This window comes from Musa acuminata, chromosome BXJ3-10, assembly GCF_036884655.1.
Source record: "Musa acuminata AAA Group cultivar baxijiao chromosome BXJ3-10, Cavendish_Baxijiao_AAA, whole genome shotgun sequence".
NCBI lineage: Eukaryota > Viridiplantae > Streptophyta > Magnoliopsida > Zingiberales > Musaceae > Musa > Musa acuminata.
Genome location: NC_088358.1, coordinates 26,563,140 through 26,584,130, shown reverse-complemented (window position 1 = coordinate 26,584,130; position 20,991 = coordinate 26,563,140). Strand labels below are relative to the sequence as shown.

Here is a 20,991-nt window from a genome sequence, read left to right as displayed (position 1 = left end):
GAGAAGTTTTAGTCTTCTCTTGTACATCCTTCTACCGACCTGAGGTTAGAGACGTATCTATTACTCTCGATCTGCGAGAGTTACACAAGCTGGAAAGTGCCGTCAAGCGAATGGTGTTGAAGAAAGAGAAAGGGTGATGAGTTCCTTTCCTACCGAGTCAATTCGACTGACATTAATCCCTTGCAAGATGGTTTGTCTCCCATGTGAAGTTGGAGTCTCGGCTGTTCTTAACATGTTAATTTATTGTCATCAGCAATATTTTTATTGCAGCCCTGAAATTGGAGTTCAGCACATTGTGGAGCATATATAGAGAGAGACCCTTTCGATGGGCGTAAGTTTCGGGTTGGATTAGTAGTGGGCTCAGCTTGGCCCGTTAATTTCCACTTGCGTTCTCGCACGAAAGAGGGTCCACCCCGTTGTTTACCCACGCTGACCTTTTTCATTTACGCGGGACCCACTAGAAAAAGAACAGATGAGGAAGGAATAGGGTTGCGTGTCCACCGAGTAGAAGCGGATGGGTCAGTTCTTCTGTCGGTGGCGAGTCGTTGAAACCGTCGTTAGAGATTACGACGGACGTGGTTTTCCTACCCGTTTCCGGAGTACCTGGCTTATCCACGTTTCACTTGATTACTGGTTTTTTGTGGGTCCCAGAGCTGCGAAAACACTACGTGCCATGAAGAGGCAGGTAGGGAAGTGGGGTAATCGATCAACGAGTGCCAGAAGTGGCGTCTGGCTCCGCGAAGCCACATCGCGCGTTACCTGAAATAACGCAATCGGGGAAGTCTAAATCAGGGCGGGAGGAAGAGAAGAAGATGAAAGAAGGCAAAAGGGGAGAGGAGACGGAGAGGGGTCACGACAAAAGAAAGGGGAGGGGGGAAGATGAGCGAGGAGAGCAAGGACAAGCCGCAATGCAGCACCTTCCATGGCGCCTCCGACCACGCCCAGCCCGCCAGCATCGGCTTCCCCCTGCCGGTGCCGCCGCCGGGCCTAACAATCGCCCATTCCCCCTCTCCTGCCTCTCCGGCCGGCTTAACCGCCGCTCAACCTCCCTTCCCTGCGCCTCCGCAGCAGCCGTTGCCTCCCTCTTACGCCCACGACTACCAGGCCGCCCCAGGTATACCAGCATTCTGAATTCATTCCGATAGATTTGCTTCAATCGTCTCGTCTTTCGTGGGTAATTGGTTCTTGGATTCGTAAGTCATCGGTGTCGAGGATGATGGTTTCTTGGAATGCGGATCGAGGTATCGGCCTGGTGTAAGTCCTTTCTTGAAGTGGTTGTGGGAATTTATGGCGGCGGAGAGGGTTGACAGATCTTTTAGGGCTTCAATTGATCGGGACTATGGCGAGCTAAACATCATTCGCATGTTTCAGGAGATCTTCATTTTTTGCCTCCGGATGGGTGGGGAATTGGAATGCATCAGCCGCTTCAGAAATCCCTTATCGATCCCAGCCAGCGTGACTTCCACCCCCAATCTCTTATCCTGCGGGAATCGTGTCAAGATCTTTTTCCCTTTCGCTGAAAGCCTTAACCACTCTTTCCTAGTTCCAATCCGACGGCATTTACCAGTACAATTCATGGACGATGGGCGAGGTGTGCCGTCAAGTTTCATTGCCGGAAGACTGGGCCATCGCTGAAGATTAGGAATTAGGCCTACTAGCTGAATATTTTGCTTGTTGTTGAAATGAAAGCTTATAGAACAGCAGATAGAAAAAAAATATATATATTTTTTTCTCAATAGAAAAATTGGAGTTTCCCCCGGGGATGATTTCCCTCCTGTCATTCACCAGTGTAGCCCTGACCACGGTTCCGGTTTCGCAAAATCTCGAACCAAAACCAAAACCAAAACCGGAATGGGCCATGGGATGTTGATCCGCATGTGGATCAAGGAAGCCTTTGGATGGTGCTGCCTTCTTCATCTATGCATCTAGAATTCCTGACTGATTGATACTGCAAAGATCGGAGACGGTGTTGATGACTCTTCGTGTATTTCTAATGGTTTAGATGTTGTCTCTGAATTTGAAGTTCGCCATGAATTTTATGGTGCATGTTTACATTTGTGCAATGGAATATCAATTTTATTCATTTTGCTTTTTATAGTGAGAGCATTGATATAAACTTGGCTCAACTGTAATCAAACTAGATTATAGGTCATCGTGCCTAGTTCATGTGATATTTTGTCATATTGATGTGTTCTAATGCATCTAATGCTTACTATCTTCGAGGTTATGCACATGTCGTTGAAGGAAGACCAGAGACACTGCCAAGTCTCCCTTGCTGCGGCTTGGGCATCGGTTGGGTTTTGTATGTGAATCTTGCTTTTTTCCTTATATATGTGTGTGTATACATATATCTACATGTACATATACACAATGCATGAACTATTTCAGTCTTTCAAACATATATTACCAATTCTTAGAACGTTTGAGGCTAATGAAGAGTATCTTTTTTGGAAGGTTCATAATTGGATTCTTTCTGGCTGCGATCCCATGGTATGTTGGCGTGTTTTTTCTACTTTGTGCCAGAGTAGACCACAGAGAGAAACCAGGCTTAGTCGCTTGCACAATTGCAGTAAGTAAATTTTTCTATAAAGAAGTTGTGAAAGTTGTTTTACCATATTTTTCTAAAAGTTTTTTTTTTTAATTTCCTCTGAAGTGGTTTTTGTTTCATTATGTTAATCGATTTTTCCTTTTCAGTCAGTAAACTTTAGTTATCAGTGATTGTGAATATCATACTTATCTTCAGTGATATACTTGCTAGATTATCATAAGTCGGCATTTGCTACGGCATATTCGAAGGTTAAAACTGAATTTGTTTTATTTTTAAAAAGATTATTGATATACGTGTGATGATATTATATTTGCAGTATAATAATTAAAAAAAAGATTAAATTGTTGGGATAGGTATTTTTCTGCCGGTGGGATGGAAACAGGGATAAGTGGTACCGTTCCTGCTCCGACCTGATTTGGTCAAGTTGGTCAAATTGGACCAGATCAGGCTAGTGCACCATGGATCCAAGATTGAACTGTATCCCTATCCACATGAAATCAAGAAGCAAGATGGTTCAGTTGGTGTTCAATATTTTACTTGGCATAGTCATCGATTGAGTCCACATTTGGTAGAGGGAGAGGTTTGGAAGGTGGAAGGGTTTGAAGAGCAATGGTTCCGAGAAATAAAATGGTTGTATGCGTCGTAGCGTAAGTAGGGAATTAGGGAGCTCGGATTAAAGTGGAATGAGATGGAGATGTGTGATGGTCGAGAGTTTATAGACGATGCTTACCGTGATCAGACATTTCACTCATTAGAATTGCTTGATGAATTAATTCTTAAGCGCATGGGTGGATCATGCTCAACTGTGCGTAGGAACCATCTGTACGTGGATCATGCTCGAGTTTTACTCATTTTGTTATCCCACCATCTTGATCCACTCGAGCACTGATGTATGCGGATTTCTTTGTCATCGAGTTTATTTCATTAGGGTTTCTATTCATCATGTGGCAGTGGCATCTAAAGATGGGCCTGCATTGAGACCGGTAAATGTATGATAGAGAAATTACAAGGTTTGTAAAAATGTGGTTCTGATAGACGAGCGTTGCTCAAATCAGAGATCTTAAGACACAATACTCTATTGTGAACCTTTTTTTTTTTTTTTTTTTTGGGGGTCAACAAATTACTTTAGATGACGACGGATCAAGTGGAGTACCCGCATTGAATTATTGATCTTATTGCTTAAACAGAGCGTACACTTTCACAATGTCCCGTTTATGTCAGTCAACAACATTACTTGTGGATAATGTACTGTATAGCTTACATACTGTATGTACAATATGTGTTTTGGATGATCAATCATAAAATCGAATGGCTGAATTAGCATGTCAATTTACAAAAGTTATGAAGTTTTTCTGATGAGTGGGGGTGGTTCACGGTCTTCCATGAGCAGGCTGCGCTTTCTGCAATTGCTGCGATTATCGGTGGTGCAACCAGTTGAGCTGACGTGTGTGTGTGGCGAGATTAATAATTAGTAATGTGTATGTATGTATGTGTCTTGTCTTTCCAACTCGCCATATAGAAAGAAATGGTAGCCAAAATATCACTCAATGTCGGAATTTCATACGAGATCATGAGACGGAGCCCTGTAAAGGTATCATTTGTTTATTCCTTGGGTTCTTGTGAGAAAGAGCAAAGGTTGAGTGGCTGTTCCTTTTGTCTATCTGACTTTTACTTGCCATTGGGGGGACATGTAACTACTCTTTATGTTCAGCCATTTAGAGTCTGTCGAGGCGTGTTAAAGCCTTCTTCTTTTGCCTCCCCCGCAGATGGATAAGCTTGGTAGGTAGATTTGATAACAATACGATGAGAACGAGTCAGCTTGAATGACTTGTACCTATCGAAACAATTACCGGTATTCAATACCAACAGGAGCATGTCAAGCTGTATTCAAAATAGAAAAAAATGGACAACACTTGGCATATATTGATCTCACATGTTTGTTTCTTTGCATAGAAATGCCGTACCAACAACACCCTCTACTTTTATATTTAACAAATACCAAAGAGAATAAACCCTCAAAACCTTCTGACTCGGAAACAAACAAACAAAAAAAAAAAAAAGAGGGGAGGAGAAGGTGGGGAAAGGTTTTCCAGTGACTTCTTTGGGCACATAAGGAAGCAAAATTATCACTAATCACATGATGTAGGAACCACTGTCTCATACCTTCAATCCCTAACGACGATGGGGTGAGCAGATTCCATTGCCAAGAAGAAGCAAGAGAAGCAGAAACAAAACGAAAAAGGGCGAGGGACCGACTCCAGCCTCGTCTTCTTCGATGAAATCGAACCAGGCCGTCGTGGACTTGCTGGCGAGGGTCGACAATAATTTCAAAAACCACGGCGTGACTTGCTCTCCGTTTGCACCTTCGTAGGCTTACCGCATGCTGCCTGCCATTCCTCGAAAACCAACCGGAAAAAAAAAGAAACCGACTCGAAACTCTAGAAAAAAGAAGAGGATGGCGAGACAAAGGAGGAGGAGGAGGAGAAGAAACCTGCGCCTTGTCCTTGAGGCCCCTCCAAGATCGTAGCGCTTCTCGATCTCCGAGACGTCGGAGGCCTCTCGGCGGCCGGAGATGAATCATAAGGGGATTCTTATAGGGACAAAACAGGTATCCTACCCTCCATTTATCTACGAGGACTTTGGTGAGGCGTCCCATTACCGCATCGGGCCGTGATGGCTTCGATCCGACCCGTTCACATGTTCGTCGAGAGGCTGGGCCTTTTCACCTGGTTGCCTCCAATAACCATTGTAAAGCCCCACCCACGAGCAAGGCAAGGATTCCTACATGCCTATCATAAAAAATCATAATAAAACTTAAAAAAATCACACATTATATATGACTATAATGCTCTGGGATATTAATTTTAACCATATTTCGACTTCGTAATTTTTTTTTTTTGTATACTCACTCGTACTTGCAATTATAATGAAGTTTTAGTTGCAAATGAATGGTATGTACTCAATACTTCCACTCGGATTTCTCATACGAGCAATAAAAAGTCCAGAAGACTTTTTGCACATAAAAAAAGCAATTGATATACCTAAGCCCACCAAGAGTTGCTTCACCCCTTTTTCTTTCCCAAGTTTCCAAAGGGACTAAGTGGTCTCACCAAGATTAGATGACCACGCAATCATGATCACTTGGTGGGCAATTAATTCTACTAAGCAAGCCAAAGGAGGCCACCCATCTCCCTTGATCCCATCATCACCATCCTTCTCCCGCACTTAACCAACCAACCAACACTCACGCCCAAGGAGATCGGCTGATCCTAGCGCTCCTTCTTGCACCCAAAGCAAGGCAAACCAAAAGAGCACCATCGGGTGTGTGGAGCAGGCCATCATTGCTCTGCCTTCGTGAAGCATGCATGAGCTGTGCACCCCTGGCGGTGGTGGCGCTGCTCCCCACCTCATTAAAGACGAGGGGGCCTCTCCTACCACCACTTCCTAGTCCGCCCTACGTTCCCCGGCCCCCATTCAAAATTCAAACACTTTGCAGCAGAAATCCCCACCTTTCATCGCTCTTCCTCTCTGTCCTTCCTACTTTGTTGGCCCAATGGTGGTTAAAGCCTGAGACAAACGCATATATATATATATATATATATATATATATATACCATCAGCACCAGCACCAGCACCAGGGAGAGGGAGAAGAAGAAACAGTACCAGTGCCATTACAACGATGAGCACGCCAAGGTTCATCAAATGCGTGACGGTCGGCGACGGGGCAGTCGGGAAGACCTGCATGCTCATCTCCTACACCAGCAATACTTTTCCGACGGTAACACGGGGAAGCTCAGCTTTTTACCTGAAAAATTTGCATAGTTATGAGGTAGAATTCAGCCGTGCTTTCTCTTGTTGCGACTGTTCTTAACAGGATTATGTCCCGACTGTGTTCGATAACTTCAGTGCTAATGTAATAGTTGATGGAAGCACAGTGAACCTTGGGCTTTGGGACACAGCAGGTGAGCTTAATTGCCCTACTTATATGGTGCTAAATCGATCTGGCCATAGATTCTGGTCTCCTGCTCTATGGCAAAGCTAGAAATAGTTTGCATAAGTTAACAGTGTATTTCAACTGGAAAATTGTTCGAATACGTCTATATCCAGCCACAATTGTATATGCTTTACTATCATCAAACAACTGGGGATAGTTAATTTGATCATTATTGATAGAAAAAGTAGATCTTCCTCTCTGTTTATGGAGTACTCCATCATTTCAACATCTTGTCTAAATTCTATACATTGTAAATATTTCATATCAAGTTTTGCTAGCATTAGATTCTCAAGTACAAATGTAAAAGACAACAATAACTAGTCAATCTAAAAGACAAACAGTAAATACTCGATCAATCATACCTCATGAGGAAATCAAACTGAGATGGAATAGCTTTCCAATATTGTGAATTCAGGACAAGAGGACTACAATAGGCTCAGACCTCTCAGTTACAGAGGAGCTGATGTATTTCTTTTAGCATTTTCTCTCACCAGTAAGGCCAGCTATGAGAACATATACAAGAAGGTAAAAAATACCCTTGGCATGTTTTCTTTCAGCTTTCATGCATCATTGTGTCCTCTATTTGTATCTCATGACCTTCTCTTTTTTTCGCAGTGGATTCCTGAGTTGAGACATTATGCTCCAAATGTGCCGATTGTGCTAGTTGGGACTAAACTTGGTAATAACATTGTATTCTTTTAATTGAAATTTATGTCTAGATAAACTTAGCTAACAAGAAAAAAAAAAGTAAAAGAAAGCAACTACTTGCATACAAGGAGTTAGATGCAACCTACAAGTTGACCAGTATGGTTTTCCATGAATTGAATATTCTATAATGCACCTGAGGTATCTTTCATCAGATAGTCAAACCATTCAGGTCATAAGGTCACTGCTTCATTGGCGATCTAATTAATGATAAGTTGATTAGTAGTTCAGTTGTTGACCTATATAACCTATTATGTGTCTGAACTCTTTAAACTTATCCACCAGTAGACCCCTTTGAAAAGTCATCTTTAAAGATAGTATGATGCTATTTCCCTTTTGATTTCAAATTGAAGGTTTAACCTTCCAAAATACTACTCAGTAAGTTGTATAATCTTGGTCTTAATGCGGTGCAGACTTACGTGAAGACAAGCAATTTTTCATTGATCACCCTGGGGCAAGACCTATCACAACTGCACAGGCAAGTTGACCTACTGCTAGTCAGTCTATAAAGCGGTACTTATCAAGTCATAAACTAAGTGCAGCATACTGTTTGACTATAAGCAGGGAGAAGAGCTAAAGAAAATGATAGGTGCGGCTGTCTACACAGAATGTAGTTCCAAGACTCAACAGGTAATGCAAGATCCAAACAAGCCTATTATGCCTTTTTGATGTTAAGACTTTGAATTCTGAAGTTTCTCAAAGTCATTATTCAGACACTGAGGGATAACAATTTACATAGCATGAATTGATTGCGATGTTCTTAACTTGAATTCAAAAAAAGAGGAAAAATAGGATGCTCGTTTCTATTGGAAGGACACCAAGTTTGAAATGTTATAAGATACCGATAACCATCATTAAATATCTCACCTGTGACCGATAGACTTATAACAACATTTTAAACAATCAGAAATAGTCAATAGAAACATATTATATAGTTCATATTAACTTCTCATCTTTTTTTTAGAATGTGAAGGCTGTATTTGATGCTGCAATTAAGGTGGTTCTTTGTCCACCAAAGCCAAAGAAAAAGACCAGAAAGCAGAGGACCTGTTTCATTCTATAAACACAAAGGATGATGTTTATCATTACAAGAATAGCGTAACATTTTCATTTTCTCCTTCTGTTTCTTGACTTTTCCTGATGGATGAACTGTGATGAGTGCTTTAATAGTTTGTCTACGAAAATGTATCTGTCACACTAATTCTTTTACTCTATTATGTGGATCTCCTTATCAAAGATTTGAAAGTAAATTCCGATCAGAAAATATGTTTTGCGAAACAATATTTACGTGTTGCTCTTGTGCACCAGTTTGGTAAATCATTATAAGAATAACAACAGTTATTCCCTTTCACTTATGTACAAATTCTCATGCAAAAGATACATTTTGAAAGAGATCAAAATGGTGTGTGGTGGTTAGAGTTGAAGTTGTTTTCCCCCTTACTATGATTACTAGGAACAACAATTTATGATTATCAGTAGTCTACCATATGATAGTCATCCATCAATTACTCAGCTATCAAGAGAAAATTTCAAATTCTATATATAACACATCTTCCCAAAAATCTGATACTAGTATATACAAACCAACTAATGCATGCATAAACCAGTGTTCTGTTACTACATATAACTACTTTTATTTCCATCTAAGTCAAACCATTGACTCATTGAATCAATATATGATTGTTATGATTGATGAATATATAGTCTTGTAAACTTACAGGTGCACCAGATGAAAATCCAGTATTGCAAATTTATTTTTAAGAATCAGAATGGTCAAATAAGTTAAAGCATCTCATATGTCAGAATCTGATTCAGTTGCCACACCCTACTATATGCTAATCAGGAAGAAAAATGTTCTGTGCCCTGACTTGAGAAAAGTCTCTCATACAGATAGTTAGTGTTGGTGCACATCTGGTAGTGTTCTGGCCAGACCTACACCTCTTGCTACCTTTAATTTAAGACTAAGTTGGGATGTGAAACTACTGTTTAAACCAATTAGCTCAACACACATCCTTAATCTTGGACTTGGGGGTAATTACAGATTACCCTCTATAATTAATTATGATTAGCATTCCAGTCTTTATACTTTAAAAAATAGCATTGAGATCCCTACACTTACGAAGATGAAATATTTAATCTTAATTCTCCTTACGTCGTTAACTTCGTTAATGGAAAAAATCACACGTGTTGTCACTTGCGAAAAAACACGAACGTAAAGGATAAAAAAATAATTTCATTATCTTTTAAATTATTAATTTTATATTAACTTTACTGATTTTCTCTTCTCCTCTTCTTTCCAAATTGCGCGCCCATCAATTAATCATAGTTAACTATAGGAGATAATCTATAATTACACCTTGTATTTGCCAATGAATTTCTTTCTGTTGGAAGTCCTACCTCTACTCTCAGAGCACATCTATTGGAACCAATGGCGATGAACTTCACATAGACTTGCATATCTCAGACTAGAAAGACCCAACAATATATTACTGTTACACAATTAAAAAAATACTTCTGGACTGTCTACATTGGTTCTATAAATTACCGGTTATATTAAAGTAATAGTCTAGAACGATTGGTATCTCTCCTGGTCTTGAGGAAAAATAAGTCTCAGTAATTAGGTAATTAGACTGAATCCTATCAAATTTGCACGAGCCTCAGCAGATTAGCGTTCTATCCATTCAAAGATCATATACCTACATGTCCACACTTGAGACCAAAATTTTGAGGGACTATCAAAGTTTGACCAAGATCAATATATCTAGAATAATGCAATAAAATGGTTGTTCCCAGTTGGTTCATAATCTTGTCGGCATCCAAGAGTGCACATGTTAAAATTCCTTTACTTTCGATCAATTGGGTAATCCGATCAGCAGCAAAAAATAATGCAACAAATACAAACACAATGGTCAGGCATTTATGCACTTACCTCTCAATGTCTAAGTTTCTTATCATCATTTGAAAACCATAATTCTGAGTCTCCTATCTTCCCATTCTTCAGTTAAAAGAAAAAAAAGAAGACATTGTCTTAACTACCTTAATGATTTGGATTATTTCTAGGTCAAAATTCTCAATCATAAGTTACTAATTCAAGTAACAATTGGAAATGCTAGCGAGCAGGAAGATGACACCTTTCTTCCTTTCATCCATAAGTTGATCCGCCCAGTTTACGCACAACATATTTCGATCCCTCGCTTATACACATAGTTAGATGGCACAGTTCATGCACAGCACTCTCGACTATAGAATAAGTAACGTATTAAAACAGCAAACCTCAGTCAGAATTTCTAGTTCCAACGATTACTCTCTAGATTGATGGACGAAGTTTCAAGTCATACGTTTCAGGATGATATAATAACCAAAGAAATAGAACGCGAACATAATAACATAACGAAGTCAAGGTGATTTAGAAGCCCTAGTCGGAGGAATCGAAAATTGGGGGAAGAACGGGGAAGAGATTCGAAGACCTGATCGAGGGTAACGATGAAGCGGCGGAACCTCGGGGTGGAGGCCCGCCTCCTTCCCGAGCCTGTTGGCGATGGGTTTGCAGGCCATCGTCCTCGTCCGGTCTCGACGCGGCGGGATTCTTGGGAGTTCCGGAGAATTCAAGCGAGGAGAAAAGATCGGGCGGGTTTCTCCGCAAGGTCGGGCTTTTCTTGATTGTTTCGGCGGCCACCTGCTTGTTATATTTCTTCTCATTATTATCACGCTGTAGCACATAAAGAGACGGCCTGCAGGTGAGGGATCGTCTCCACCAAACCGTCCGGCCACGTTCCCTATGCGAAAAATGGATGGATAGGATGCGAAAGTGGAAGGACGAAGAGTGATGATGAGACCAATTGAACAGGATGATCCTCTGTTTGAATTGGAGAGGATCCCCAATAGAAATCTGGTTTAGTTTTCCTACATCTTTTTTCTTCTCAAAATAATTAATAAAAAATAATGAAAGAAGAAATATGAAATGTTTTAAAAAAAAGGTGGTGCAAAAATATGATGGACAAAATATTGAGAAATATTACTATATTAATTCCTACTCTTATTTTATATATTTTATTTTTCTTGATTTGTAATTATAATGCAAAATAAATTAATTGGACTTGCCAAGACAACTTTTTGCCATTTTTGGACTTGTCAAAAAAAATATATTTAGAAAGAAAAATTCATGCATTGTGCCACCAGAAGCACTTAATTCCAGCTTACATTAAAGACAACCTTGAAAGAAATGAAGCTTAGTGCAGTAATGGAAATGAAGGGGAAGGTGTTCCTCGTCTCCCAACACTCCCACCTTTCTTCTCCAAACAAAAGCAGCCGTTTCAAGGAGCAGCTGCTACTTTCGGATGACTTCGTCTTCCCGTAGAGCAAGCAGTAATCAATCAGCACCTGTCTCCTCCCCTGCAAAGTGCGAAGTATGGTCATCTCTTTCTTGTTGCCGTTCACCCTCGAGCAGGCTCAGATCCATCCATTTGCTGATGGCTGACAAAGAGTCTGCACCCCAACTCCTAAGAAGTCCCGGGTCTCTCCTCCAAGACAATCTCTTAGCATGCTGCGGCTCCTTGTGATGTAATTTACCTCGTCCGTGTTCGACGCAGCGAATTCATGAATGAGCAAGCCATCAAAGACGCTGCCGTCACCGGCGCTTGTGTTCTGGCACTCGGGCAGCCCAAAGCTCCCCGAGAATGGGGTGGTGGAGATCGCGCCGACTTGTGCAGCCTTTTGCAGCAATGCCGTGGCAGATATATCGGGAGCAGGACGGTGAGGCAGAGAAGTAAACAAGGAAGGAACGCTTCCCGTGAGAGGCTTCAAAGTGTTTGAAGTTGGCAATGACGACAACTTGTTGCAATGGATCCAACTCAATTGACTGTCGACCAACCCAGCTTGGTTGATCTCAGACATAGCAGTAGTTCCATCAAAGGCATTATCGAGCTGACCTCCATGGCCCATCCACGATGAACACCCGTGTCTATCCTGCTGACCAACCTCACGATCCATAATGTTTGGCTTAAGATTTGGCGAAAGATGTTTCCATATGTTGGGTGTCATTACACCATCTTGAAGAAGAGAATCGACACTGCCGATCGATGTCGTGTTCGTCATGGTGTATGCTGCTGAAACTCTTGCGGTTTCTTCAGCCAGAGCATCACAGAAAGCCCTATGGGTTATGAAGCTATCTCTCCTGTTCATCGAGACAAACTTCCAATTAATCCAATTGGATTTCCTCTTCGGCGAACAGCCTTTAGATCAATCCAAACGCGTAGCAAAAGAGACGGCAATTAATATACCTGGAGAAAAGGACGCCGCAGTCGCAGCGATACTCTCTCGTGCCGCAAGTCTTAGAGTGGGCCTTCCAGTCGGACTGCACGGCGTACCGCTTGGAGCACTTGTCGCACTTCCACTTCTTCTCGCCATGCTTGCGGCAGAAGTGCTTCTTGATGCCCGTGAGATCACCAAGCGCCCGCGCGGGGTTATGGTGGATGCAGCTCTCCTCCGGGCACACGTACACCCGCTTCCTCGGCTCCTTGCCGCTCCTCTGCTTCAGCTTCCATGGTAGGTTGTGGCCTCGCCTGTGGAGCTGCAGGTTTTGGTCTCGCTGGAAGCCTTTGCCACAGATCTCGCACAGGAATCGGTTGGTGGCCAAGAGGGTTCCCGGGGAGAGCGCAATCACCTCTGCTTCAGGATCTGTTGATACAAAGAGCTTAGTCAAGCTGAAACTACCATCGAAGAGAGAAGAGAGGAGAGAAGCTCCATTCCAATGTGTTAGTCATGGATGCTTGCCTGGTGTTCCTGGGAGGTTTCTCTTTTTCTTGACCACAGGAGGAAGATTGGGATCAGGACATGGATTTAGTGGTTGGGAGGCCTTTGAAACTGCTTCTCCGGCCATTTCTTCTCCTTCTGCTTCCCTAAAGACAATTGCCAACTTTCCTACTCCTATTTATGGATAGCAAACGTTGAGAAGAAGACTTTGGCCGATGTATCTAACACAAACCCTCTCTCTCGTTCCTTCGGGTGACACTCATTTCTAAGAGGTAAGCTTATAGTATGAGTGGCGTACCAGACAGCTCGATGTGTGTTTCCGAGGTCCAAGGCATGAATTAAGGGACTAATTACACGGTTTCACACAGACCAAATCCTCATTAGACTTAACATCGGTGCAGTCTCCGTCCTATGATTCCTTAGGACTACTCATGCACGTGCTACCACCATGGATGCTGTAGGAACTCCATAGCCATGCGACGACGCATACGACAGAGAAGGAATGCTTGTCCATGAATAATGCCATGCAAGCTTATCGACTCTTTCCAGATATCTGAACTCCATCTCTTTCCACACTTGTATCCATCCTTTCAGTTCGTCGGTGTTGCTTTGTACCGAAGACACATGAAAACCTGTTCGGGACAATTGACAGGAAAGCATGTGGGAATTTATCCACTGTTTTGATAGATCGTGTTGCATGGTGCGTGCTATTGGATGCTTATAATTTGCATCAGTGTAGATGACTCGGAATGCACATGACATCTCCATTTCCATCGATTTGATTCTTCTTGTGGAAGGAGACATCAGCTAGAAAAAAGCCTAAGCTCTGATGCGTTGCCTCCGGGCTGACTGCAGTGCATGGATTAACTACAATCAAACAGGTCTTTCATGTGATATCCATGGTTGGGATCTTTGTTTACTCCAAAGCATTTGGAGGTTAGCATTTGAAGTCTTGTAAAGCCCTTGGATATTCTCTCCTTGCCCAAGGCATGGCGGCGACCACTTTCCACATCCTTTCCGACATGAGATTCCTCTGCAGGGCGCCACAATAAAAAGTACTGCTCCGTCTCAAATATGTAAGAGGAGTCGGAGGAGAAAAGAAAGAGTAAAACGAGGAGGAAGTAAGCCTTGGGGAAAAGAGAGATCTTGTCACCAATGGCATGTCTGTTTCCTTGCATGGTTATGTTGACAGCAGAATATATTTCAAAGCCGCTGGACGTGTGGATATCAGCACCTTCACTTTCTGCAAAGATGCCAGAAAAGCCTTTATCCCTTTTCTATCACCCTAAGTCCAGCACACTATTCAGTCAGAGAAGAGAGAGAGAGAGAGAGAGAGAGAGAGAGAGATGAGTCTTATTGAGGTTGAATGCAATATATCAGCCCACAGGCCCTTCGCTTATGTATGCATTCATCATTCTCAAACTTGGTGTGGGAGAGGGCAGCATCGAGAGGAGAAGGGGAGAGTAGGACCAGGAGCAGTGATCGTCATGGACGGGACCTCAGAACTAATGGCCTGCATCAATGATTGCCGTCCACGCCACAGATACATTATGCTTTCTAATGTATGGAGAGATCTGCGCGAGAGGGTCGTGCGTTGGGCCGGTGATCGGTAATCCACCAAGAGAGAGACGACGTGTTCGTGGGCCATGCACTAATTAATGCCGTGGTCGGTGGGGACGCCGGAGAGGACAGCGGTTGTGGCCTCTCCGTCCTTGTGAATGGTGGTTGCAGCGGAACAGGGGAAATGCAAAAAAGTGGAGAGATTGAAATTAATTGTCCATTTTTGGAATTTAATATAGATGGGACACTTTCCAAACAGTTTAAGCTTTTAATCATCCAATTGATATTGTAATTAAGATATCATAATAAGTTATAAGGTTGTGATTATTGATCCAAAAATGTCATTATTGCATATGTGATAATGAAAATATTATTTTTGAACAGAGCAAATAAAATAACTCATGAATGGTAGAAATAAAAGGTACAAATGCATGCAGGAATTTACTGACAACGGCAAACCAGACACCCAAGAGATCAACGACGCAGTCACAGTCCCATGCAATCAATGGACTCCCTAGAGAAGACTCCCAACGCACGCCAACCCGATCCCCAGAAGCAGGACCCGTTCCGCGCTCCTTCCCTTGCGACTAGCCGCAGAAGGCGCTGTGTCGGCGCTCGCGGAAGGCCCGTCAGCTGCCGGAGCACTCTTCTTAGGCTTCACCGGAGTCGCCGCCGGAGACGGTGATGACGCGGGAGGTTTAGCCCCGAAAAGCTCGGCGGGCAGCAACACCTTGTCCACCGAGTACACCGCCAACGGGAATTCCAAGTAGAGGTTGTTGTTGATGGGCGTCTGGTTGACCCCGGTGGACACGTTCACCTGGTTGCTGGTGCTGGTGATGTTGACGGTGTAGACGCCGCTCCTCCCCGATGCCTGCGTGTTCACCGGGTTGCTCGTGGTCTCGAAGGTGGTTGGGCTGTAGTACCTCGGGAGGACGTGGTAGAGGACCAGCGACACCTGCTCTTGGGTCGTCAGGCTGTTGAGCGTGCCGGCTTTCAGGTTGCTGAAGGCATTGTCGGTGGGGGCGAAGATGGTGAGGCCATTGAAGGAGTTGTTCAGCTGGCTCTCGATCTGCTCCCCTACCTGCGTCTCTCTCAGCAGGCGAAGGAAGGTGCCGTACTGCCCGCCCTTCTCGAGAATGCCGGTGAGGTTGAGCGGCGCCGGCTTAGGACCGGGAGCCACCTTGGACTCGGTTTGGCCGAAGAGGGCGGACGCGGTGAGGAGGAGAAATGTGGTCAGGCCAATGAGCATGGGTGAGGAGGCCATTGGGGATGGATGGTGTCGATGGCTCGATGGGAGGTGATGACAGAGAGGGAGAGAGGTGAGGGTGGGGGGGCGCTTTGTAGTGGAGTGAGCGAAAAGAAGGTTGGAATGAGCTGGCCACCGGAGTTGGCGAGTGAGGCCTATCAGGAACCTTGTGTGGAACATAAAGCTCACCTCACCTCACCTCCTTCCATTCATATATTTCACGCCATGGCCCTCTGCACTCTTCTTACAGATCAGGAAGGCCAGACATGAGAGCAATAGTGGTCCTGCTGTGACAGCTTACCCACCGAGTGCTGCATCTGCCCTACTCCAATCACTGTAGGATAGCAAAAAACGATGCTTTAACTCTGGTTGTTTCCCAGTTACCAGTTGATGCTTCGAATCGACACAGGCTTGCACGAGACTGCCATTAGGTAGAATATCCCCTTTCAGTGAGTACCCATCTTCCACATGCATTCCATCTGGCACAGGAAGAAGACACTGCTTCACCAGCAATAACAATCCTCTGAGGAGACATTTCAACAGCTTAATTCGCAAACATGAGCTTCTTTCTCGTTGTATAGACGCCGTTCTTTCCATCTGAGCTCCCGTTTAATGATGAGTACTATGGACTTGGAGCATTATTGGGGTCTTGAGACAGTCTGGCTTTGGTCATCAGTCCTCTTCATGGCAGGACGAAGATGGAGACTCATGTGGACTCTGTTATATGTTATTACTGTTGAATTGTCCTATTTCACCGGTTCATATCGGTATGTTAATCCAAGGCAGTGACCACAAATACAACTTCCTCTGGGAGATGTTGCTCCCTTCATGGGAAGATTTGGATGTTGACCATTTAATTCATTGGTCGTCTCCACAGCCCAAAAGAGACCTCGCCGTCACTGGGCATGTTGTTGGCACCGTGCTGAATGACCTCCTCCACCACTCTCTGGACTTCCAGTAGTTCCAGCCTCCGTGAAGGGTACCTGAACTCTCGCTTTCTCGGTGTGCGACCACAGGAAGAAGAAGCTTCATCCGTTAGCCGAGTATACGGCCGCGGTAGAAAGGTACCGGAAGGCACCGATCTCTGGTTTGCCAGGTTCTTCCTTGCTCTCTTCTTCCAGCTCTTCAGGCCCTCCATAACCTCGTCGGCGAAGATGGTTTCCTTCATTGAAGAACCCATCTGAAGAGAAGTGATTCGAACAATGAACAGCCGAGCGTGATAGGATCGAGCCTTGAGCTTTCGGCATGGCCTACCTGAGTGACCAAGGCATAGAGTGGAAGCGTAACGTAAGCGCATAAGAACTGCACCAGAACGCCTGTCCCGAAGCTTAAGATGATGTCCGCCACCTCTCTGTCGAAGCATGACCGGACCCCAAAGTTGTACTGCAGCATGAGCATGTCAGCTTGAGATCTCGAGTGATGGAAGTTGTCAGGATTGATCATGATATACCCACCCATGCCCATGTGAAGAAAGCAAGCTGAAAGGAGTTCTGCAATGCACAAAGGTAGCTACAATAAGATCTGTAGACAAGTGCTCATTGGTATATATGTATACTTTATTAATGGATGAAATGCATCTCTTCCTCTTTTTTTCTTTGTCATTAGTAACATGTGAATTTGGAGAAGTGAGAGAAATCTTTGTTGTATAATCTTCACAAGGCAGAGTATTCCTCTGAAGCAACTTGCTCTGTTAACTCAAAGGAAGCTGATTCACTTGCAAGATACAGAGTGACCTCACCTGGAATAAGATGAACTGCACCAGGTGAAGCAGCAATCGAGGTTGAGCAAACCAGAAGTTGCTGTTTTCGAGTTCCACGCTTATTGTCCCTGGAACAACAATTGCCTGATTACTGCTCTTTAAGCACATTGTTGTTATGATGACCTCTAGCTTTGTTCCTATAACCAAAAGAATCTGCAACAAGAAGAACATTTTTTTCCCTATCATAGTTCTTGGCTTGTGACTCAATACACCAAGTTTCGAAAATGTAAGGGGCATACCACTAGAGGAACGAAGGGAAGCCAGTAGTGGCTATAAAATCCTGTATGTAGAAGAAATATGAACAAGTAGATGATTTCAGAAAGCAGAGTAGTGTGCAACTCTAATCTAATTAAGTTTGTGCCGACAAACATAGAAAACATTGATGATGTTGCATTACCGTAGGCATTGAAGAAAATGAAGAACACAGCACACATCCATATCCAGAAGCTGCAGCCAGATGAAAATGGTAGAAAAGATGTGATCTAGTAACATGTTGATGGATTTAGTAAGCATAGAGAATTTTGTTTCAGATCAAGACCTGATGCTAACAACCACCGCAAAGTCTTTATCCAGTGATCTCTGCAGAAACTTTCGGAAGTCGAACTTGGAGTCTTGAGATAAATGAACCTGTCCATCAAGCCAAACTTATAGTATCAGTTGAATTAGTATTTCCCATATGCCAATATGGCTTGCGTATAATTATGCCTTACCGCAACAAATCCACGCCGAAGAGAAAAATAATCAGCTTTCGAGACCGAATCAGTGAATTGTCGGAAAAAGCAGACCTACAAAAAGGGGCACCAAGTCAGTTTATGGAACTACATTTGAAGGCATAGCATTAGGGATCTAACTTACAATCCAAACAAATAAATGGTGATTACTCCAGATCTTCAAATGCCGTTCTCCAAATGATGTTTGCCGTGTCAGCTTAAACCTTCGAGGATCTGCATCCCTCTCAAAATTAGTATCAGTGACAGAACATTGAACACAAGGAAGACTAATCCCCACAAGCCACACCTGATTCAAGCATAAAGCCAATCCCAAAATTCTACCATTCATTGAAGTCAAAGTAATTTTTCATGTTGTATAATCAGAAAAGTGGATACTGAAAACGAGTGTTTCGGAGAAGAATAGCGAAAATTACCATTTGATAACTGATACTCCAGAGTGCTGGTTTCTTCTTCCCATGCCTTCCACCTCTTCATCTGAACAATACAAGAAAAAAATGATCAGACAAACAGTATGACTCTAACTTGCTGCTTATGATTTGCTTTCCCGTACATTTTTTGTGGAAATGATTTCTGCTTCTAAGCAAATTCTTTGTGGAATGACTTAACATCATACTGTCAATCATATTAGTTGCTACTGTTCTACAAGTCATTTGCTCAGTATATGAACAGGAAGAGTACCTTAACCTCCCCAAGAACCAAGGTTACAAGGCAAGAGAGGATATGAAACACGGCCAGCACAATGATCAATATCTGCAGTTGCTGAGTCCCTACTGATGAAACCAGAGATACTTTTCCCTGCAAAATGGGGAAGACTTTGATCATTTACATGAACATATGTACAGATATTATCTGCTCTGCGGAGCCCATAGAGGCAATTAATCAAACTCATTCCGTACCTTCTCTTGGCAAGATTGCTCCTCAACGAATCTGCCTGGCGGTGCAGCATCCTTGCATGGAAGAAAGGAGTCTCCCAGGCTCGCTGGTATGCAGATCTTTGAGATGGGTTGTTTAGCAACAGTCAACAGCAAGGACATGAACCCCAGATTCCTCAGTTCTGATGATAACACGCAGCCAAGAAGACGTAGATCATATAAGAGGCAATCGAGGTAATAACCAAGAATCAATCCTCCAGTACTCGAGCCACATTCTTCACTCACCTGCTTTGACATGGTTGAGAGCCTGGTTAAGCGTCTTCCTCTTTCTTCTCTCAAGTAACTGATGAAGGCACCACCGTCCGTATGATCAGCCATGAAATGTAACAAAGAAGACAAAAAAAAAAAAGGAATGCACGAGAGAGATGGCTGACCAGAGTTAACCGGTGAAGAGAGCGTTCGATGATGAGAGCCAGAAAGATCAAAATGGAGCAAACGCCAGCGACAGCCCAGGTAGGTGTGGCCTCGAGAGAAGCTTCCTGGTTCGTCATCTCGATCTGTCGATGTCATTGGAATACTCCCACATATTTAAAGACCCCCCATTCTGTTCATGTGCGCCTTCCAATTCCTTCATTACTCTGCTTCTTCCTCCTCTTCTTCTTCATTTCCTGCTTATGGTCAAACTGATCTGTAGATGATGAGATAGAAACGTAGGCGGCCTTATCGGCCGGAAGCTGTCTTACGTTGTTGCTTGTGGAGGTGAATCTATTGCGTGTAATCGTGTCAGAAAATTCAAGATATTAAGGAGTGGCAGTGTTAGGAGATTTGATTCGTTGGACATATGTGAGTGGGTTCTGATTTCTAATCTTGTAGCATCGGACGCTCATGGACATGCTTAAGATCCCAGCAAGAAATACAAACCTAGAAATAAATATTTGGAGAAGAAAATTCAAACTAGCTAAGCCTCTGCAAGGAGTGTTTGACCAGAAGAAAAATCACAGAATTCATTCAAAGTCAAATAAGAAACTAGAGCATGTTCTCATCTTAGAGGTCATTTTTCATATAATTTTAGTCATTTTTGATACGGTATATTTTGGTAGTCTGAACATATCACTATCGACACAGACGTCAAGTCAGAGCCCTACGTCACACATCCCATCCTGAGAGTTCAGGGCAATACTGTCTGACACCGCACTGCACGCCCCGATGTGACGGCCAGTCAGAAAGGTCGTCTCATCCCTCTGGGGCCAGTGACGACGCCAAATCAATGCACCCTCAGCCCTCTCTCGTCACAATATAAAACCCCTTGCCAGCCTCCGACCAGAAGAAGGAAAGAAGAAAAAAAGAAGGAAAAAAGTAATCCCTATCGTTACTAACTTGCTCGTCGGAGGGGCCACGGCCGGGTACCAACCGATGGAGACCATTTTCGCAGGAGGACGACCACTCATCGACGGTGAGGGACTTGGCACGGAAGCATGATTCGCCCGACACCAAGGAGTCACCGATCAACCCTGATCTCGACCATCGCCAACCAACAATCCTTCTCGAGAGCTCGGATACCTCATCATCCGAATCACCCTGCAGAAAGCTCCCGACATCGACCCGTGGACCTAGCCGTGCTGACTCACCGGTCACAGCATATCTGTTGTCTAACAATTCTTACCTCAACGATTCATGCAAGATGTATAATAATCTAAGAATCATCACATGGGAAGTATCGTGAGTTTTTTTTTTTTTTGGTTAAGTCGTTGACTTTCTGAATGAGCAGACAAGAAGAATATGGATTCTCAGCACAAACCCTAAAGTCGCCATTAGAGAAGCTCGG

At 43.4% G+C, this 20,991-nt stretch overlaps 5 protein-coding genes and 1 long non-coding RNA gene across 6 annotated transcripts; 2 read left to right on the top strand and 4 right to left on the bottom strand.

Annotated features, from left to right (window-relative positions):
* Window positions 1–797: 797 nt before the first annotated feature.
* On the top strand, window positions 798–4,465 carry LOC135650729 (large ribosomal subunit protein eL20z-like). The gene is made up of 4 exons (XM_065170285.1): window positions 798–1,114; window positions 2,224–2,302; window positions 2,455–2,569; window positions 3,939–4,465. The coding sequence occupies exons 1-4, from the start codon at window positions 880–882 to the stop codon at window positions 3,984–3,986; spliced, it is 477 nt and encodes a 158-aa protein (XP_065026357.1). The 5' UTR covers window positions 798–879; the 3' UTR covers window positions 3,987–4,465.
* On the bottom strand, window positions 4,422–10,939 carry LOC108951530 (uncharacterized). The gene is made up of 4 exons (XR_001975978.2): window positions 10,715–10,939; window positions 6,212–6,353; window positions 5,040–5,337; window positions 4,422–4,935 (listed from the first exon to the last, which is right to left on the bottom strand). It is a non-coding gene; the product is annotated as an uncharacterized LOC108951530 (long non-coding RNA).
* On the top strand, window positions 6,194–8,532 carry LOC135650728 (rac-like GTP-binding protein 7). Its single transcript, XM_065170284.1, has 7 exons — window positions 6,194–6,326; window positions 6,423–6,510; window positions 6,958–7,067; window positions 7,158–7,221; window positions 7,661–7,725; window positions 7,812–7,877; window positions 8,212–8,532. The coding sequence occupies exons 1-7, from the start codon at window positions 6,228–6,230 to the stop codon at window positions 8,308–8,310; spliced, it is 591 nt and encodes a 196-aa protein (XP_065026356.1). The 5' UTR covers window positions 6,194–6,227; the 3' UTR covers window positions 8,311–8,532.
* A 435-nt stretch (window positions 10,940–11,374) lies between the features above and the next one.
* LOC135650438 (zinc finger protein NUTCRACKER-like) lies at window positions 11,375–13,519 on the bottom strand. The gene is made up of 3 exons (XM_065169766.1): window positions 13,020–13,519; window positions 12,527–12,923; window positions 11,375–12,420 (listed from the first exon to the last, which is right to left on the bottom strand). The coding sequence occupies exons 1-3, from the start codon at window positions 13,123–13,125 to the stop codon at window positions 11,697–11,699; spliced, it is 1,227 nt and encodes a 408-aa protein (XP_065025838.1). The 5' UTR covers window positions 13,126–13,519; the 3' UTR covers window positions 11,375–11,696.
* Window positions 13,520–14,948: 1,429 nt separating this feature from the next.
* Window positions 14,949–15,971, bottom strand: LOC135651889 (fasciclin-like arabinogalactan protein 13). Its single transcript, XM_065172475.1, has one exon. It carries the CDS (start codon window positions 15,820–15,822, stop codon window positions 15,073–15,075), a length of 750 nt encoding a protein of 249 aa, XP_065028547.1. The 5' UTR covers window positions 15,823–15,971; the 3' UTR covers window positions 14,949–15,072.
* Window positions 14,949–19,851, bottom strand: LOC103969750 (MLO-like protein 2). Its single transcript, XM_018819520.2, has 14 exons — window positions 19,601–19,851; window positions 19,452–19,509; window positions 19,191–19,348; window positions 18,973–19,089; window positions 18,708–18,768; window positions 18,419–18,507; window positions 18,274–18,348; window positions 18,102–18,190; window positions 17,961–18,010; window positions 17,803–17,843; window positions 17,543–17,716; window positions 17,259–17,294; window positions 17,059–17,187; window positions 14,949–16,984 (listed from the first exon to the last, which is right to left on the bottom strand). Exons 1-14 carry the CDS (start codon window positions 19,715–19,717, stop codon window positions 16,658–16,660), a joined length of 1,521 nt encoding a protein of 506 aa, XP_018675065.1. The 5' UTR covers window positions 19,718–19,851; the 3' UTR covers window positions 14,949–16,657.
* Between the last annotated feature and the right edge of the window lie 1,140 nt (window positions 19,852–20,991).

Bases quoted from the DNA above. Each gene is read 5' to 3' on its own strand.
- LOC135650729 (XM_065170285.1), top strand. From the start codon at position 880: ATGAGCGAGGAGAGCAAGGACAAGCCGCAATGCAGCACCTTCCATGGC. The intron at 1,115-2,223 runs GTATACCAGCAT...ACTATCTTCGAG, and splicing joins CGACTACCAGGCCGCCCCAG to GTTATGCACATGTCGTTGAA. The intron at 2,570-3,938 runs GTAAGTAAATTT...TTCCATGAGCAG, and splicing joins TAGTCGCTTGCACAATTGCA to GCTGCGCTTTCTGCAATTGC.
- LOC135650728 (XM_065170284.1), top strand. From the start codon at position 6,228: ATGAGCACGCCAAGGTTCATCAAATGCGTGACGGTCGGCGACGGGGCA. The intron at 6,511-6,957 runs GTGAGCTTAATT...TTGTGAATTCAG, and splicing joins TGGGCTTTGGGACACAGCAG to GACAAGAGGACTACAATAGG. The intron at 7,878-8,211 runs GTAATGCAAGAT...TCTTTTTTTTAG, and splicing joins GTAGTTCCAAGACTCAACAG to AATGTGAAGGCTGTATTTGA.
- LOC135650438 (XM_065169766.1), bottom strand. From the start codon at position 13,125: ATGGCCGGAGAAGCAGTTTCAAAGGCCTCCCAACCACTAAATCCATGT. The intron at 12,924-13,019 runs GCAAGCATCCAT...TTGTATCAACAG, and splicing joins AAACCTCCCAGGAACACCAG to ATCCTGAAGCAGAGGTGATT. The intron at 12,421-12,526 runs GTATATTAATTG...CTCGATGAACAG, and splicing joins TGCGGCGTCCTTTTCTCCAG to GAGAGATAGCTTCATAACCC.
- LOC135651889 (XM_065172475.1), bottom strand. From the start codon at position 15,822: ATGGCCTCCTCACCCATGCTCATTGGCCTGACCACATTTCTCCTCCTC.
- LOC103969750 (XM_018819520.2), bottom strand. From the start codon at position 19,717: ATGACGAACCAGGAAGCTTCTCTCGAGGCCACACCTACCTGGGCTGTC. The intron at 19,349-19,451 runs GTGAGTGAAGAA...TGTTATCATCAG, and splicing joins TCTCAACCATGTCAAAGCAG to AACTGAGGAATCTGGGGTTC. The intron at 18,769-18,972 runs GTACTCTTCCTG...TGTATTGTTCAG, and splicing joins TGGTTCTTGGGGAGGTTAAG to ATGAAGAGGTGGAAGGCATG.